Consider the following 16,962-nt stretch of genomic DNA (forward strand, 5'->3'; position numbering starts at 1 on the left):
CTGAGCCAATTGTACAACATAGTCATTCAGAAAAACAGTCAGAGGATATACTTTGTATTTCTGAAGGCGAGTCATCTAAGATAAATGAAAGCAAAACAGAAGCGAAATGTTCTTTGACACCAAAAACATCACATTCGGAGAAAATTGTAGCCGCTGTCGTGAATCCGTATGTACAATCAATCCTCGACACAAACGAAACTGACGAGGTACTTAGTATCTCCTTAGAGGACAACATTCCTAAATAGATGATATAATTTTATAACATAGCGGATACGTATTGCAAATTTATATGTACATACGTATTATTATGTACGTATAAACTTACAGTATAAGAATTTATAACGTAGGTTTTCCAAAAAATCATTTTTATTTGCTGCGTTTTCTTATTATGTTTACATAAGTATGTAATACATATTTAGCGAAAAAAGCTGTAGATAATGTATGGCAAAAGTTTAATTTTTTTTCCCTTTTATAAGCGACACAAATATGCCGCGTTTCTTATAAATTTACTACATGTTGCTACTATGATACATGTCACACCAAATAAACAACCAAAGATTAATTTCTTTAGCTGAACTACATTTTTATATCTAATAATAACTCGTTTATAATATCGAATGATAATTACTGTTCTATCTTGAATGATAATTATTGTTCTATTTTGAATGATAATTAATGTTCATGATTTTTTTAAATTATCGTCCGATTAAAACAATCTTTCGAGTTATTTTGCTTTCAATTTGAGAGAACTAAATTTTTCTTTGTTCAAACAACATTATTACAATTATATATTATTCATAAAATTTTTTTGATCAATATAATAAGCTAACTAAAGTATTATTTCTTTGATATACATGTTTGGCAACTATAATCAAATATTTTAGAGTATTTGGATGTTCAATACCATTTCTTAAGAAGTGAAATATTTATGCAATTATTTTTTTTTCCATGAAATGCACGATTCTTTAAAAACATAACATCTACAAATTATTTTCAATATACAAAACAATAGTATTAAATGTGATGATTGTATGCAACTTGAAGTTTCTTTGAGCATTGTAAGAAAATTGTAAAGTGATTATCCAAAACGTAATTGTAAAAAAAAAGAAAAGCTGCTTTTTGTGTCGTTATTATGTTGTGTACATTTTCCTATATATTGAAACTGTATACATAAATACTGAATCAAATGTGAATTGTGACTTCATTTTGCATCCTATGCCATGTATTGCAATTCCTTTATTTCTGCCTACAGTTCTTTATTAATATGTATAACATTATGATTATAGTAGATGACAAGCAAAGCTGTAATCTGTATAAATTGTAATTGTATTCTACTAAAATATATTTTTCTAATAAACATTTCAAGATATTCTGCCGCGTTTTATAATTATCCGCATTTATATAATTTGTAATTTATAAACACATGAAATTTCATCATTTATTTTTATTTTTATCTTTGTAAAATATTTTGTTACAGCGCTGTAGTATATACTGGATTTTTCTTCGAAGAATATATAAATTATTTCTCGAATTGTGTTCTTTTAACTTCAGAAGTCAATCTTCAAATTCCTTTTTTTACGACTGCGTGCTTTGGCTTTATTAATTTAAAGAACTTTTATTAATGATTCTCAATTATGTACAAATACAAAATACTTCTTTTAATTATATATATAATTAATATTACTAAGTATATTTAATTACATACAAATGATATCAGTAATAATTATATGTAATATATATAAAAAATATATATATATAATATAGCATGTAAATATACATTTTTTACTTTAAAAAAATTCATATTAATAGATAGGTGCAATACATTGTATAAAAAAAAATATAAAAACAATTCAATCAATGTTAAAATACGTAACAAAAATATTAGATTTAATCAATTTGCTTCGTATTTTAAAGTCACCCTTTCGTTTAGCGATCATTAAATTCCTTTTGATAGTTGCATTGTAATTGTCACGTTTCTCCTTGGCGAGGAATTCGCGCGCGAGTTCGACTTCATCCTCTAGGGTCCATTGTAGGGGACCCCGGCATCGTCTGCACCGTCCCAAATAAGCTCTATCTTTAGCCTCGAGAAGTTTACGTTGAATGGGATACGGCAGCGGACCGATGTCCTGTACGCAAAATTTCACTCCTGGTCCACCGCTGCCCAGAACGACATTCATCAAGGATGACGCAAACGGCGGCTTTCGCATATCATAGCGTTTCTCAGGATCCTGATCCTTCTCCTCGCAACAGAATCCATATGGTTTCTGCGGCAGCCACGAGCGTGGTAATTTTGTGAGACTATATTTACTCAGCACTTTTCTCATATTGCCTTTCAATCGATCGTAAATTTAAGAAATACTTTCTAAGGAATTATTTATTCACCAATTAAGAGATTACTTATCATAATATATATTATAAGTATACTTTCAATATTTCAGTAAATTCCATGATGTAAGAAGTTTTCTTACATCATGATTAATACTTTTTATCATTCGTTGTCAAAATGAAACAATTGAGAAATTTCATTAGTAAAAAACAATAATAAATAATTATAATCATAATAATACATAATAAAATAATAAATAATAATAATCATATAATTAATCATATTGTTGGAGATTTTTATATAATCGATCTCTTCAATTGAGACTTAAATCATTTATTGTTAAAATTAAAAGAAAACAACTGATACAATTTTATGCTAAAAAGTTAGTGAAAAATTTAATTATATGCTGGAGAGTGGAGAACAATATAATTCTTATAAGAATGGATTATGAGGGTGAAATTTACCCCTATCATCTATTTTTCACCAATCATGTTCGATGTTAAAACATCGGTGTTTATATGAGGATTTGGATTTAAACGATGCCCGGTTCTAGATCTCAGCCCTCATCACTTATCACTCATGTTCTGAGACTTCGAGGTAAAAATTAGGTTAGGTATTTATAATGTTTAACATTGTGCGTGATTGTGCGTGATTGTGCGACGATGATAGCATGTGATCGATTATTGTAGGACTCGCAGACCGAATTATGAATTCATCTACCCTGTCGACGAGCACTTTAGGGCACTCGACGGGACAGAGAACGCCAGAATCCCAGGACTCGGAACTGACCTCAAGCGCGACTCAAACATCCAAGATCCTGAATCAAATGAAATCTGAATTACAAGAGCAGAAGCAGCGCAAACGATTCCTCAAAGAACTTCATACAAAACGCGTACAATCCCTGCGAAAGGAACTGGACTATCTCAAAGCGACAGAGTGGAGATATCAATCCATAGATCGGTAAATATTGTGTTTTTTCTGTCCTTAGTATTTTTAATTTTTTGTTGCTTGGTTGCTTCATTGATGATTTCATTTTTCTTATATACATTTCTACTTATATTATTTAGATAGAAAGTACTTAGGATGGTTTTCAACAAAACATGATACAACATAACATGTTATCTTTATTTAACATCAAACAACAAGGATATAATGATTTCCTGTGTTACACTGTATCTATTAACAAAGTAAAATATAAATATTTCAAATAATTAAGTACATGTTATAGTCAATAATGATATTGTTACATTGTTTAACAGAGAATAGATATATATTATTTTATTGTAAAGTTATACCATATCAGTGCATTAGATACTAAAGCTTTTACTGCATTCTGTTATTCACTACTAAATATACAACTTGTTAGGTTGCTATTTTATTTGTGTTTTTATTGTACAACAAAAACTCATAAATAAGATAGTAACCTTATACGATAGGTTTTTAATATTTGCAATGAATAACGGAATACAGCCTTTAAATTTCACTAATCCAATACAAGTGATTGAATTTATCACATACCTCTCGCTGGAAAGTATCCCTAGACCATGTTCACTTGATGCTTGCGATGTTCTTGAAATCATTTCTCTCTCTTTGTTGTTTATCAAATATTAGACAAAGATAAATGATGCTCATGAGTATTATGATTATTTGAAATATCTAAACTATCTTTTATGTTTATAGATACTTAGATAGGAGCCAGAGGAATTAAAGATGTTGTCGTTAATGTATAACGGGATTCAATATGCTATGAGCTATGTGTATTCAAATGAGACTGCAAAGAATACAGATGAAGAAATAAATGAAGTTATATCTCGTATAGAGCTCGCAAGTAAGACTAATACGGATAAAACTGAAAAGAAAGAAGAAGCACTGAACGAAGAAGGATGTTATTACAAGACGGGAAGTATTACCCAGATCTCTACAGATTGCATCCTTATAGATGATTCCTATACATATGATATAATCGATGACTCGACTAATAATCTCAAAGTAGGTGATAAGATTTACTACCTGTTGTATCTGCGGGATCCAAATGCAAAGCCAAAAGTACGAAAAATTATCTGTGTAACAGATGACGACTGGAATAATGAAAACATTAATGTGAAAAACGATGTCCACACTTATATGACATCAAGGAATATAGTTGTTAAAGTGACAAAACGCGAAGGTCGAATCACCATTGTCGAACCAAATAATATTCGCGTTGATTTGTGCACAGTGCGATCCGACTTCATTCCCCTAATTGGTGATTGGTTGGTATTAGACTGTTTAGTCGAATTGAACAATGAATCTGAAGATTGGATGGGCGAAATCTTAGAGATTAATGGAATCAAACCGTTGCGATCTCAATTAAATTGTGGTGTAATATCAAAGTACAATCCAGAGAACAAGGTGGGAGTAATTAATAATAATATAATTTTTTATAAACGCTTGTGTGATGTGGGTTACATTCCCTGCGTTGGTGACAAAGTAGTGACTGAAAGCATAGAAAGTGATCAAGGACAGTACAAATGGAGATCGTTGACTGTAATTCCATTAATACAGGTAAGATTTTAGTTATTGCATGGTATGATATTATTATATAATTTCTAAATATTTATCTTGTTTTTTTTTTTCTTATTTTAGGTTCCAAAAAATGTAATTGAATTAACAACAAACAATATTCCTCCTTCCATATTAGATACCGAATTATTAAAAAATAAATATGGTATTGTCATAGACGACAAATTAGAATTCAATTTGGGCATAGGAGAAGAGGGTACTCTGGAGGTTTTGATACAAAATAATGCCAGTTATGCTCATTTATTGCAAAGTAGTTCCTTTGTGCCACAGAAGACTCCATCTCAGTTGTCACTAGAATCACCGATATGTACAAATATTAGCACAGTGATAAATCCTTCAGAAAGCGTTACTTACACATTCAAATGCAAACCACAATTTATTGGTATGTCCGAGGAACAATTTATCTTTAATTTCAAAGACTTTAAGATAGCTAGAGTGTTTCATATAAATATTAATACAAAGAACATTTCACAAAAATTCAATTCCGCATCTAATCAACAAAAGAAGGAGAAATTTTGTTTACCTGACTTGAATGAGTTAATTGAAACTACATGTATCCCTGGAGTAAGACCATCTAAACCACCTGCATTTATCAAAATACGCAATGGAATCTTCAAAATACCACGATACATTTGGAATACAGTCTATGATATTATGCAGAATAAACTGTCACAGACAGAACGCGAAATCGTTATTGGAGATCGGATACCTTGTCTTCAAACAGACCTTTCCTTTGAGAGATATAAAGATCGTTTTCATATTTTATTGTTTCTGGAAGAAATAGGTCTAACAATATATGTACAAAGATACAACATGAAAAGTGCGATTCTGCGACGATGCGGTGATTATCTTATGCTTGAAGTGCCAGGATTAGCAGAAAAACGACCTTCCCTCATGGTTGGTGATAAAGTTTTAGTATCTTTTCAGTGGGATAGCTCTAAAGGTAATATTTATAAGAAAAAAGTTTAAAAACATATTTTTATATTATATTATATTTATACACATAGTCACTACGAAAATTGTACAATATATTATATTTATTAAAAGTTTAGCAATATGATACTTATTGGAAAGAGCGGATAGATATTTATGACTATTGGATAAAATGTAATAAAGTAGGAAGAGGACAAGCCATAATCTTGTGCGCTGCACACTTGCGAAGAAACATCTAATGCCACAAATATCTCCACTCCTAATAAATATCATGTATTGCTGAACTTTTATAGTTATCTAAACAAAATGTTTTAAAACTAATTTCGGAATATTGAAATATTAATAATTATATATATATATATTTCTAATATGTTTTGTGTAATAGAAAACCTAAAATACGAAGGCTTTATTCACAAAATGAAAAGCACAGAAATCTTTTTGAAATTTAACCAAAAGTTTCATCATGAATACAATGGCGAGGATTGTCAAGTGTCATTTATGATGTCGAATGCTTCTTTTCAACGTTGTCACAATGCTATTAATTTAGCTCTCAACCGTCTTGGACCTGATATTTTATTTCCTACCCGAGTAGTGCAAAAAGAGCCACAATTCTATTTAGAAGAAAATGAAAACGAAGAAAAATCCATTGATGTGCAACTTCGTCACAATGAATCTATTTCTTCTAACAATTCCAGTTCCTCTATCACTTCTGTCAGTGATACTTCTAATAATACTATTAAAAGATTTCCAAGGATGTCAGTAGCGGATAGACTTTCCAATGTTAAATCAGTTAAATCAGTATTTAAAAATCCAATGTCACCTACTAGAATGAAAATGAATCCGAATTTTGAAATGAATTTGGCAAGTGCCAACGATGGCAAAATTAATATTGCTGATGCCACAATTTCCAGGACGCCAAATGGATCGATCACTCAAACTAATGATGAACTAAAACCATATATTATTCAAATAAAGAAACGAAAATTAAATTGGTTCAATAAAAAATTGAATTATTATCAAAAGGAAGCTGTGAAAAACATAATATTGGGATTAGCGCGTCCACTACCCTACGTTATATTTGGCCCGCCTGGAACAGGAAAGACAGTGACTATATGCGAGACAATCTTACAAATTTTAACCGTAATTCCCGAAAGTAGACTTCTTGTAGCAACGCCGTCGAACAGCTCGGCTAACTTAATAGCGGAACGCTTATTAGATAGTAACATACTTAAACCAGGTGATATGGTATGTTTTCGTTTTCTACTAATTTCTTGATTATTATACTAGAGTTTCTGATTTATTATAAAAACTTTTAACAAAATTTTCAACATAATTTCATATATTCGTTAATAAATAAATTCGTTAATCGAGAATTAAAAAAGAATATATGAATTATATTATGAATTATTAAATAGTTCCGTTTTCTCTGTATTTGTTCATTGTATGCCGTAGGTTCGACTGATAGCTTACCATTGCTTGAATAGCAATATTATACCTGAGGAACTATTGCCTTACTGTGCCACAGCGGAATTAGCTGAGGAAGGAACAGATGATCGTTTTTATCATCATAAAAACGGAATGAAAATGAACTGCACCATGTCCGTACTGGGTCGCCATAGAATTACTATCGGCACTTGCAACATATTGGGAGTATTGCACAACATGGGTTTTCCTCGTGGTCATTTCTCGCATATTCTAGTCGACGAGGCGGGTCAAGCGACTGAGCCAGAGATCATGATTCCCTTAAATTTTATTCATTCTGATTACGGTCAAGTGATACTCGCAGGCGATCCAATGCAACTTGGGCCTGTCGTGCAAAGCCAATTAGCGTCATTTTTTGGACTCGGTGTGTCATTCCTTTCAAGACTTTTACAACAATTTCCTTACCAAAGAGACCCTGACGGATTCGAGACCGGCTATGATCCCAGACTCGTTACGAAACTTGTAATGAACTATCGCAGCTTACCAGAAATACTGCATCTACCAAACATGCTATTTTATGAATCAGAATTACAGCCGCAAGTATGTATAACTATTGCTATTATGTCAAATTCTGATTTCTGTAAGTCAATTATAATTTGTATGTTTGCTATATTTAGTTGTCGTCTAAAAATAGTGAGGAAGCTAAACTATTGGAAATGTTGAGAGCAGAGCTGCCCGAGAAAGAGGGATCACCACCAGCCATAATCTTTCATGGGGTCAGTGGTGAGAACTATCAAGATTTTGAGAGTCCAAGCTGGTACAATCCCGAAGAAGCTGCACAAGTATATCTGTATTTGTCGAAGTTGTATAAATGTGGGCTTGAACCGGATGATATAGGAATTATAACTCCTTATTATAAACAGGTATACATGATGAGTATTTTAAGTAAAATTTTGTCATTTGTTAAAAGTCTTTCTTCCTTTTTTATGAAAATTATTTATATTAAGGTGGTGCAAATCCGAGATCTGTTGTTGGAGCTAAATCTTAAGTTACCAAAAATCAGCTCTGTGGAAGGATTTCAAGGTCAAGAAAGAAAAGTAATTATTATTTCGGCTGTCAGATCGTGTAATAATTTAGTTGATGAGGACCTCAAGCACTCCCTAGGCTTTGTTGCTTCACCCACTAGACTCAACGTCGCAATTACTCGTGCTCGCGCTTTACTTATTATCCTAGGAAATCCGAAATTACTCGTTTTAGATCCGTATTGGAGGAGCCTTCTGACATATTGTATTGATTGTGGTGGATATACGGGATGTAACTTTTCACTTTCGTAACAAATCTACAAAACACGTAAAAATATCTCATAACATTATGTAAAAATCATAGTATACTTAAATAATATTTAAGACATAATTATTATAACTATAACTATATTTATAAATAGTTATAATTCAATATTTCTTAATTAATATGCTGTTATTACAATCGAACTGCCAATTTCGAAATTCTATAACTATAAAATTATATAACAGCACTTTCTAAAGTCCTTGAATAAAATATTTTTATTTTTTGATACGTTCTATTAACAAAGACACGCACAAACACACGCACAAACACACACACACACATACACACAGGATACTCGATAAGATAACTTATAATGACTTCTAGTTAAACTAAAAATTTGATGTGTATATAAGGATAGGATACACACTACTCCCGAAAAATTTCATACATCGTAGCAAAATTCTTGAAGCTTTAAACCGTTGGACTTACCATAACACTGATTGTGAACTAAATCAAAGATTTTATCAAAACTAATACAATCGTAATTCGCAAATCATCGTTTTTGAAATATAATCAAATACCTATTTACTTAAATATACCTAAAATAATGAAAAACGGCAATGTCTGGAAATGGTAATATACAACAAATAAATGCGATGTTTTCTCTTATAAAATGTTATTGGTTGCTCATCATTTATTATAGTATAGTTTGACAATTCCAAGATACTGACAGCGAATAAAAATAAGTACATCTGATTCATGATGTCACTTATGCAGTATTTCTTTACATTTGGAAGCCTGATTACTGTTAATAATCAGAGGTGGAATATCTCTTTTGGGCACTACTCCTCCACGTTGTATCGAGTTGTCAGAAATCCAAGTTCCACGAATGATACTGAAACAAAAGTGAAATTGTTTTTAAAATTTATAAGCAAGAAAAGTACATTGTAGAATGTCACACTTTGTAATAATTACATGTAATGGTAAAAAGCAATATGAAAAAAAAACAAAACATTTTAGCTTAGTGTGATTGGCAAGAACAATAAATTCAACAAACGTGTATGTGTGGACAAACGTCAAAATAATATATTAAAAATTAGAAGTACAAAAATTAAAGATTGCATAAAATATATAAAAAAATCTGATTAGATATTAAATATACCTAGACACATAAATAAATTATTGTGTATACCATTACATACTTAACATTAATTTGTAATATGCATAACTTTACTTCACTTTTACTTTTCTCATGTCTACTGCAATATTTTTTTGCGTTAAATGAACCAAATGATATACGCGCAATACAATTGTGAATGATACTGACCTCTGTTAGTTCCACACTATACTTACTGGGTCTTGATTCTTCGCTTTTAGTTTTCTCTCAATTAGATTCTCTAATGCCTCGCTTCGTACACTCAATGTCTCAATCTTCTCAACCAATTGTTGATATGGAGACGCAGGCTGTCCTCCCATTACTACATGTCCCAACTTGCTGTCAATTTTGGCATCTAAACGTGCATTGCGAATTAAGTTCACAATCCAACACTCCGCAACATCCGCCTTCATATTTAGTTTCTCCGCAAGCATTCTATGAATATAAAAATTAAAAATAAATGTGTATATGTGTGGGTGTGTATGTAATGTGATTCTAAAAAGATATAATTAATGTATAACTAATAAAAAAATCATTAATTAAATCTTGTTTTTATAACCATGATGCAAAAAAATTACATACTGAATACTAATGCATTGATGAATTCTGCAGAATGTTTCGAAAATCATCAACCGTGCATTTTCCACAAATTCATTCAGTAGAGCGATTAGAAAGAAATCGTTAAAGACGACAGTCTGGCACTCTTGCAACTTCTGCCGAGCTCCATCAAAGTCAAAATTAACGTACAAATGTTCCAAAAATTCTGTGATGGGATCTCGATAAGTATAAGATTCCTATATACGTAAAAATAATATTTTTTTAAGATATATATAAAACATTTCAATAATACAATATAAAAAGTATCATTATTAGTTATAAATTTTTCAACAAATTTGAACCAATATTATTAAACTGATATTCACCTTTTTGAAAATTTTTTATTCTCTTAAATTAGATTAATTATCAACACTTAAAAAATTTGCACGAATTTTTATATCTTATAAAATAATGATTTCAAAATCTGACCTGTTGTATTACTTTTACAAGATCCTTCAGAATAGATCGCCTAGAACGATTGACAATAACTGCTGCAGCCAAGTAACGAAGTATATGTGGGCACATTGTTTGAATAGCATTTAAATAACTGCAAAAATGTATTAAACAGGTTACAATTTTATAATTTTCATAAATATCATTAACATTACATTAAAGTGGTTTTTTAAATTTACGTAATTACCTGTGTAAAGTGTTTTTTGACATTCCATTATACCTCAATTTTTATTCTCTTTAATGGTTTACAATTAAATAAAGACTAATATTCTATAGATATCCCATAGATAAAAATAAATGCATAAAAATTTTTTTAATTGTGAAACAATTTCCACTAAATATAGTAATATGTATAAATAGCAATCATTTGTTTAATGAATTTAAGGCTGAGGTATCCTGGACATCCCATACAAATATATGACAAATACTTTCTTAACAAATTGTACATACTGTGGTCGATAGAGAAACATCTCAATAATGAGATCTCTTCCCTTTACATGATTAAAGAATACAAATAAACTCCAGTGAATGAGCCATGTGCGTTGCTGTAATACTTGCAGCGAATTGCCAATAACATTACTGTCGATATATTCTCGCAACTTATTCACATCTTCCAATGCTGTTTCCCAATTTTGTACAAGAATCTCTGATGCCAATTTTCCCCATAAAACATTTAAATAGTTCTAAAAATTAAATATACAAATATTAAAATAGATAATTTCATAACATATTGTACTTAATTTTTATAATTATAAAAATTGATTTTACCTTATCAGTAGGGGGCATAATCAGCATATAGAAGTACAAATATGATGTAGAAACAGAATAATTACCACATTCATAACGATACTTTGCCAGCTTCACAAAGCTGTCCATCATTTCTACCCTAAACTGTACATACAAAACTACATCAATATATATTTTTAACATTTATAATATCTTGTTAGAATACTTAAATAAAAATTTCATTATTTAATATAGTAATAACTGTTCTACCTACATCTGATTCTTGAGTAAGATAATTATTAAGCGCTTTAGAATCACGCATGTTTTCCATTTTCTTCATAATTTCCTCATTATTCATAAGAGCAAGCACTACTGAAACATTATTTTGGAGTACGCCAAGCTCTTGTAATACATCAGCACGTCTGGATTTTATTTCCTGCAACATCGCTATGTTAATTCATCACTTAAATAAAATCATTATTTTCTTCACTACTATTGGTTGTGTCTGGATTGATTTTCATTATTTTTACAAGTATATAAAAATTATTAAGTGATTCTTACATATACATATTTTAACATCTTTAGAAAGTATTTATAAGATTAATTAAAAAAAAAGAAAAGAAAAGATTATTATATAGCTAAATATACCTAATATTAAAAAAAAGAAACATAGAACATGAATGACCCATTATGTGTACTAAGGAATAAACACAATCTGAATATGCAACAAGAAATTGAATCCATGATGATCAATTCTGTCACAACTCCGTAACAGTGACACACACGTTATATGAAACGCACCTCTGGTACTTCCACATTGGGATAAAGCTGTTTCCTGATATCGATGGTGTAGTCAATCATATTCGTCTTGCTGAGAATATCAAGTTTCGCGTGTAACAGCTCATCCTCGTCGTAAATCTGCAATGCAACACATGTGACATAACCAAACCGCAAGTGCCGCGACGTCGCGACGCCCGGCTCCATACCTGCTTCGCCGACAGAAATTCCAGCAAAGGAAACACCAAGTGGCGGTCCAAGTATTGACCTATGCGAGACGTTAAGTCGAATTTCGCCATTGCGCGGCGCCTTCGGTTTAACGTCAATTAATTCGTAAATGCCAAACCTGGCTCCGTACGCTCACCTTACCGTGATCGCGCTAAATGAAAGAACATTTTCACAACGTGGCGCTGAAAGATGTGAAGTTAGCAATAGTTTATAAGCAATCATCGCAGGTTTGCCATTCACCTAGGTAGAAACGAAAAGTCACTGAAAGAAAAAAACCGATTAATTTGACAATGAAAAAGGCAATCTAATAAAAAACATTTTATTTAGGTTGTCTTTTTTTTTAATTTGATATTATTCTTAATATTAATAATTATAAATTATATAAATAATTATTATAATATAATTAATTTTTTTTAGGAAGTTTCGTCGCGCTACGGTTGTCACTTTGATTAAAAAAAACATGATAATTGTAGCTGATTTCAATACAGTACATTCGGAAGAAAGCGAAGGTGGTAGTTATCGTTAAAATTTTTCGGACAGTTTTAGGCATCATCTGTCGCCGAGGTGAAGTACTCGAGTTGACAGAATGCCACCGAAAAAGCCGCCGGCGCCGAGCAAAAAAGCAGAGCAAAAGAAGAAGGAAAAAGTTATCGAGGTAGGAAACATTTTTGTGTCTAACCAAAAATTTTGAAATTCCACGTTTTATAGATAAATATATGAAACTATATAATAAATTTATACTATATTTTTTAATATACTTATGTATATCAAACTTAATTTATCTAAAATCTGAACCTTCTTTCTCTTTTAAGGATAAAACATTTGGTATAAAAAACAAGAAAGGTGCCAAGCAACAGAAGTTCATTCAGCAAGTTGAAAAGCAAGTGAAATCTGGTGGTGTAAATCCCCGCAAACTCGAGGATCCCAATGTTAAAAAATTGGAGAAGGAGAAGAAGCTAAAGGAGCAAAAGGAATTAGCTCTTATTTTTAAACCTGTTCAAGTGCAGAAGATCGATAAAGGTACTGAATATATTGACAACGATAGAAAGCTGTCAAATATCAAACATATCTTTAAATAAAAAAATACAACAAAATAATTTTTGCAGGCATAGATCCCAAGTCTGTTGTGTGTGCGTTTTTCAAGCAAGGACAATGTACAAAAGGAGATAAGTGTAAATTTTCGCATGATTTGAGCATCGAACGGAAAGCTGAAAAACGATCTTTATATTGTGATATGAGAGACGATGATAAAGAAGAGGATACAATGGATAAGTGGGATGAGGATAAATTGAAAGAGGTTGTGGAAAAGAAACATGGCAGTGGCAGTCGTCCAACTACTGATATCGTAAGTTGTACAAATAGCATTATAATTTAACTATAGGAAATTATTTGAATGTTTGTTCAATTTATGGGAATCTAAAACAAAATAATTCTTTTTTCGCTAGATATGCAAACACTTTTTAGAAGCAGTAGAGAAGTCAAAATATGGTTGGTTTTGGGAATGTCCGTCTGGTCAAAAATGCATCTATAGGCATGCTTTACCTCCTGGATTTGTCTTAAAAAAAGATAAGAAAAAAGAAGACAAGAAGGATGAGATTTCCTTAGAAGATCTCATAGAAACAGAAAGGGCCAATTTAGGACCTAATCAGGTATGAATATATTGTTATGAAATATGTAAAACTCAAAAAAATTTTACATAAAGAATATAGTATACTAAGATTATTATAATAATCTTATATAATAAAATTTTTTAACAGACTAAGATAACGCTAGAGACATTCTTGGCTTGGAAGAAGAGAAAGTTGAAAGAGAAACAGGAACAAGCAATCAAGGATGAAGAGAAGAAGCGAAATGATTATAAGGCTGGTCGTCAAGTTGGTATATCAGGAAGAGAAATGTTTTACTTTAATCCAGATCTTGCAGCAGGAGATGGTAAGTTTTTGTTATAGCTCATTAAAATTCCACTGACATAATTATTTAATTGGTTAATTTAATATCAACATTATTTAAATGTAGGTATCGACGAAGGAGATGAAGCAATATCTAGTTATGTTCGTGAAGAAGATGAATCTGAAGATGTACAGTATAGAGAACTCGATACAGATCGTCTTGCTTTTGAAGCTAGCGAAATCGATAGTAATGGTATCACAGTAGCAGCTGAAGATCGGTTAAAGGCCAGCAATACCACTCATAACAATAAAGATACTACAGGTTGCAATTATATTAATTAATGTTAATATGTTCAATATCATTATTAATTGATAAAATGCTTTAAACTAAGAAGCATACAAATCATAAATGATTTATTATTTTAAATTCTTATATAAAATGAATTATGTACAGTCATTAAATATATCCGTATAAATAATATTTCTAAATGTTAAAATTTACATTTTTATTAGACACAGGCAATAAATATATTAATTATTATACTATATTGTTTATTATAATTAATATTTAATTTCTATTGCAGCAACGATGGATGAGGGTGCTGTTGCCGTAGCTATTAATGAAAATCTTTTCGTGGAAGAAGACCTAGAGGGCTTGGAAGAAGAATTGGGGGACCTGGACTTGGAGGAGTAAGCCAGATGTCCCCGATCGTGTCTCCTCACTATTCCTCTGTTTTATCTTTTAAATACGTATCACTCGGATAATCATTAATCTTCAGTGTGATGCATTGTATATTGTATATATTGTATCGTGTTTACATAAATACTGTATTTGTGTATTCGAACATGTATACAGAAAACTGACATCGCGCAGTGATATATAAGAAATCAATACCGTCTCCATCTCCATCAATTAAAATCAAATTTGTCTTTTTCTAATGTCAATTTTATCTAATTACCTACGAATATATATATATATATATATATATATATATATATATATGTGTGTGTGTGTGTGTGTATATCAAGATATTTAGTGTTACACATTAAATAATGTATATTATTTTTGTAATATCGATATATGATGGCATTTATGTCCGATATATAATATCATACGAAAATTCTTCTTATCTCTTTTATTAAAATTTTTTAGCCGTCACGAACATAAAAAAGAACGAAATATACAGTCTAGTCAAGAAGTTGTCCAGATATAAATATATCATTAAAATAATAGAAAGATATCAAAATCCTGATAATACAGTATATTCTACGATAATTTAAATATACTTTTATGGGAATATTTTTACAAAACTTATTTTTTTCTTAATTTCCATAACAGAAGGTATCAAAACAATTTCCCTATATGTAACAAGTTGTGATGTACCATTTGTAAAATGCGCTATAATAAGTTGTAACGCTATAATTCCTATCTGAAAATACCAAGGAAAAACAAATTTTAAAATCGATTGTATCAATTAATGAAATTCCATAATTTTGTATCAATGTTTAATTTAACGATTTTATACTGTCAAGGAATTTTATAGAATATATAATAAAGTTATAACTAATTTATTAATATATTTATGTGAATAAATATCGATTTATCATCTCCAGTCTTGAAAAATGGACAATGTACCCCAAGAAAAGTGGACATTGCTATGTAGTTTACGTCTATTTTGTCAGAAGACAATAGCAGAATTTTGCAATTACAAGTTTTGGGCCGTCATGTCCTCTCTCAGATTTCTCTCTGTATATTATATTTAGATTTATATCAATCTATATTATATGTATATTCATTACTATGTGATTGATTCACATATTTAGATCCAATGAAAAAGGCAAAACCAATCATTAAAGAATAAAATTATAATAAATTAATTTTACAAATTAATTTTACATTTGTAAAGTTGTTTTTTCTGCTAAACGCAGTTTATGGCTATGATCTACTGGATGTTACGAATGCTTCAAAACATTTTTTGATTGGTCAATAAATAAAACTCTTTCTTCCGATTGGTAAATCAAAAGTTCCGAAGAATTTATAGCGTTAAGTAAACCGCGTAAAAAACCTAAAAAAGAACATAACGTCTCAGAACCTGTAACTGCAAAATGCTGCTGCGCACTACTGCCCTCTGACAAAGTGGATGTAAAGTACATTGCAATTTCCACTTTTCTTATAGTTTTTACACACTGGAAACGCTTGCCGCGTTGCAAAATGTGATGTGATAGCCAATAAGCTTACAGTTCCTAATGTGTTCATTGGTTAGATGTGTGGTACAGATATAGAAAAAGTAAGTACAGAAAAGGTATATGAAAAATCACGTTCGGAACTAGTAGAGAGCAGCATCAATTGGTGGAGCAGAAGTAGTGACTAGTCCAACCATGTTGGGCCTAAAGATGCGTTCCCATAGGAACTGCAAAACAGCGGATATGCACACTGCGGAACGTTCGTGATTGGTTATGGCTTCATTCCGCTATTTTTTGATGCGCAAATTTATTTCTTTTGCGAATTCCATCGATGTAGCGTGCGTGTGTATGTATGCATATACTTATAAAAATTAATCTCATTAAGCTGATTTAAACGGAAAAATATGTCTCTTAACGTCAAG

At 30.8% G+C, this 16,962-nt stretch overlaps 5 protein-coding genes across 9 annotated transcripts in view; 3 read left to right on the plus strand and 2 right to left on the minus strand.

Moving 5' to 3' along the window:
• LOC108755360 (maternal protein tudor-like) overlaps positions 1–288 on the plus strand; it is an 11,736-nt gene extending 11,448 nt beyond the window's left edge. For 3 of the 4 annotated variants that reach the window (XM_018498289.1, XM_018498288.1, XM_018498291.1), the window contains one exon: positions 19–288. In XM_018498289.1, coding sequence (XP_018353791.1) covers positions 19–245 — 227 coding nt within the window. In that variant the 3' untranslated portion in view covers positions 246–288. The other variant, XM_018498290.1, reaches the window with a different exon arrangement.
• Positions 289–1,460: 1,172 nt separating this feature from the next.
• Positions 1,461–2,460, minus strand: LOC108755368. The gene is made up of 2 exons (XM_018498306.1): positions 1,919–2,460; positions 1,461–1,594 (listed from the first exon to the last, which is right to left on the minus strand). The coding sequence occupies exons 1-2, from the start codon at positions 2,322–2,324 to the stop codon at positions 1,548–1,550; spliced, it is 453 nt and encodes a 150-aa protein (XP_018353808.1). The 5' UTR covers positions 2,325–2,460; the 3' UTR covers positions 1,461–1,547.
• A 751-nt stretch (positions 2,461–3,211) lies between these two features.
• Positions 3,212–8,602, plus strand: LOC108755363 (probable RNA helicase armi). Its single transcript, XM_018498301.1, has 7 exons — positions 3,212–3,286; positions 4,007–4,870; positions 4,952–5,831; positions 6,207–7,066; positions 7,274–7,843; positions 7,921–8,166; positions 8,251–8,602. The coding sequence occupies exons 2-7, from the start codon at positions 4,037–4,039 to the stop codon at positions 8,575–8,577; spliced, it is 3,717 nt and encodes a 1,238-aa protein (XP_018353803.1). The 5' UTR covers positions 3,212–3,286; positions 4,007–4,036; the 3' UTR covers positions 8,578–8,602.
• A 563-nt stretch (positions 8,603–9,165) lies between these two features.
• On the minus strand, positions 9,166–12,637 carry LOC108755364 (eukaryotic translation initiation factor 3 subunit E). 2 transcript variants are annotated; one of them, XM_018498302.1, is made up of 9 exons: positions 12,449–12,637; positions 12,264–12,380; positions 11,737–11,898; positions 11,505–11,627; positions 11,187–11,419; positions 10,713–10,830; positions 10,269–10,480; positions 9,884–10,121; positions 9,166–9,425 (listed from the first exon to the last, which is right to left on the minus strand). In XM_018498302.1, exons 1-9 carry the CDS (start codon positions 12,536–12,538, stop codon positions 9,399–9,401), a joined length of 1,320 nt encoding a protein of 439 aa, XP_018353804.1. In that variant the 5' UTR covers positions 12,539–12,637; the 3' UTR covers positions 9,166–9,398. The 2 variants fall into 2 exon arrangements, with proteins under 2 accessions (XP_018353804.1, XP_018353805.1); XM_018498303.1 differs by having other exon boundaries at positions 9,858–10,121; positions 12,449–12,538.
• Positions 12,638–12,944: 307 nt separating this feature from the next.
• LOC108755365 (zinc finger CCCH domain-containing protein 15 homolog) lies at positions 12,945–15,310 on the plus strand. Its single transcript, XM_018498304.1, has 7 exons — positions 12,945–13,122; positions 13,280–13,487; positions 13,574–13,812; positions 13,913–14,116; positions 14,225–14,399; positions 14,484–14,678; positions 14,941–15,310. The coding sequence occupies exons 1-7, from the start codon at positions 13,054–13,056 to the stop codon at positions 15,048–15,050; spliced, it is 1,200 nt and encodes a 399-aa protein (XP_018353806.1). The 5' UTR covers positions 12,945–13,053; the 3' UTR covers positions 15,051–15,310.
• Positions 15,311–16,962: the final 1,652 nt, after the last annotated feature.

The sequence above is a fragment of the Trachymyrmex septentrionalis genome, unplaced genomic scaffold, assembly GCF_001594115.1.
Source record: "Trachymyrmex septentrionalis isolate Tsep2-gDNA-1 unplaced genomic scaffold, Tsep1.0 scaffold87, whole genome shotgun sequence".
In the NCBI taxonomy this organism is placed as follows: Eukaryota; Metazoa; Arthropoda; class Insecta; order Hymenoptera; family Formicidae; genus Trachymyrmex; species Trachymyrmex septentrionalis.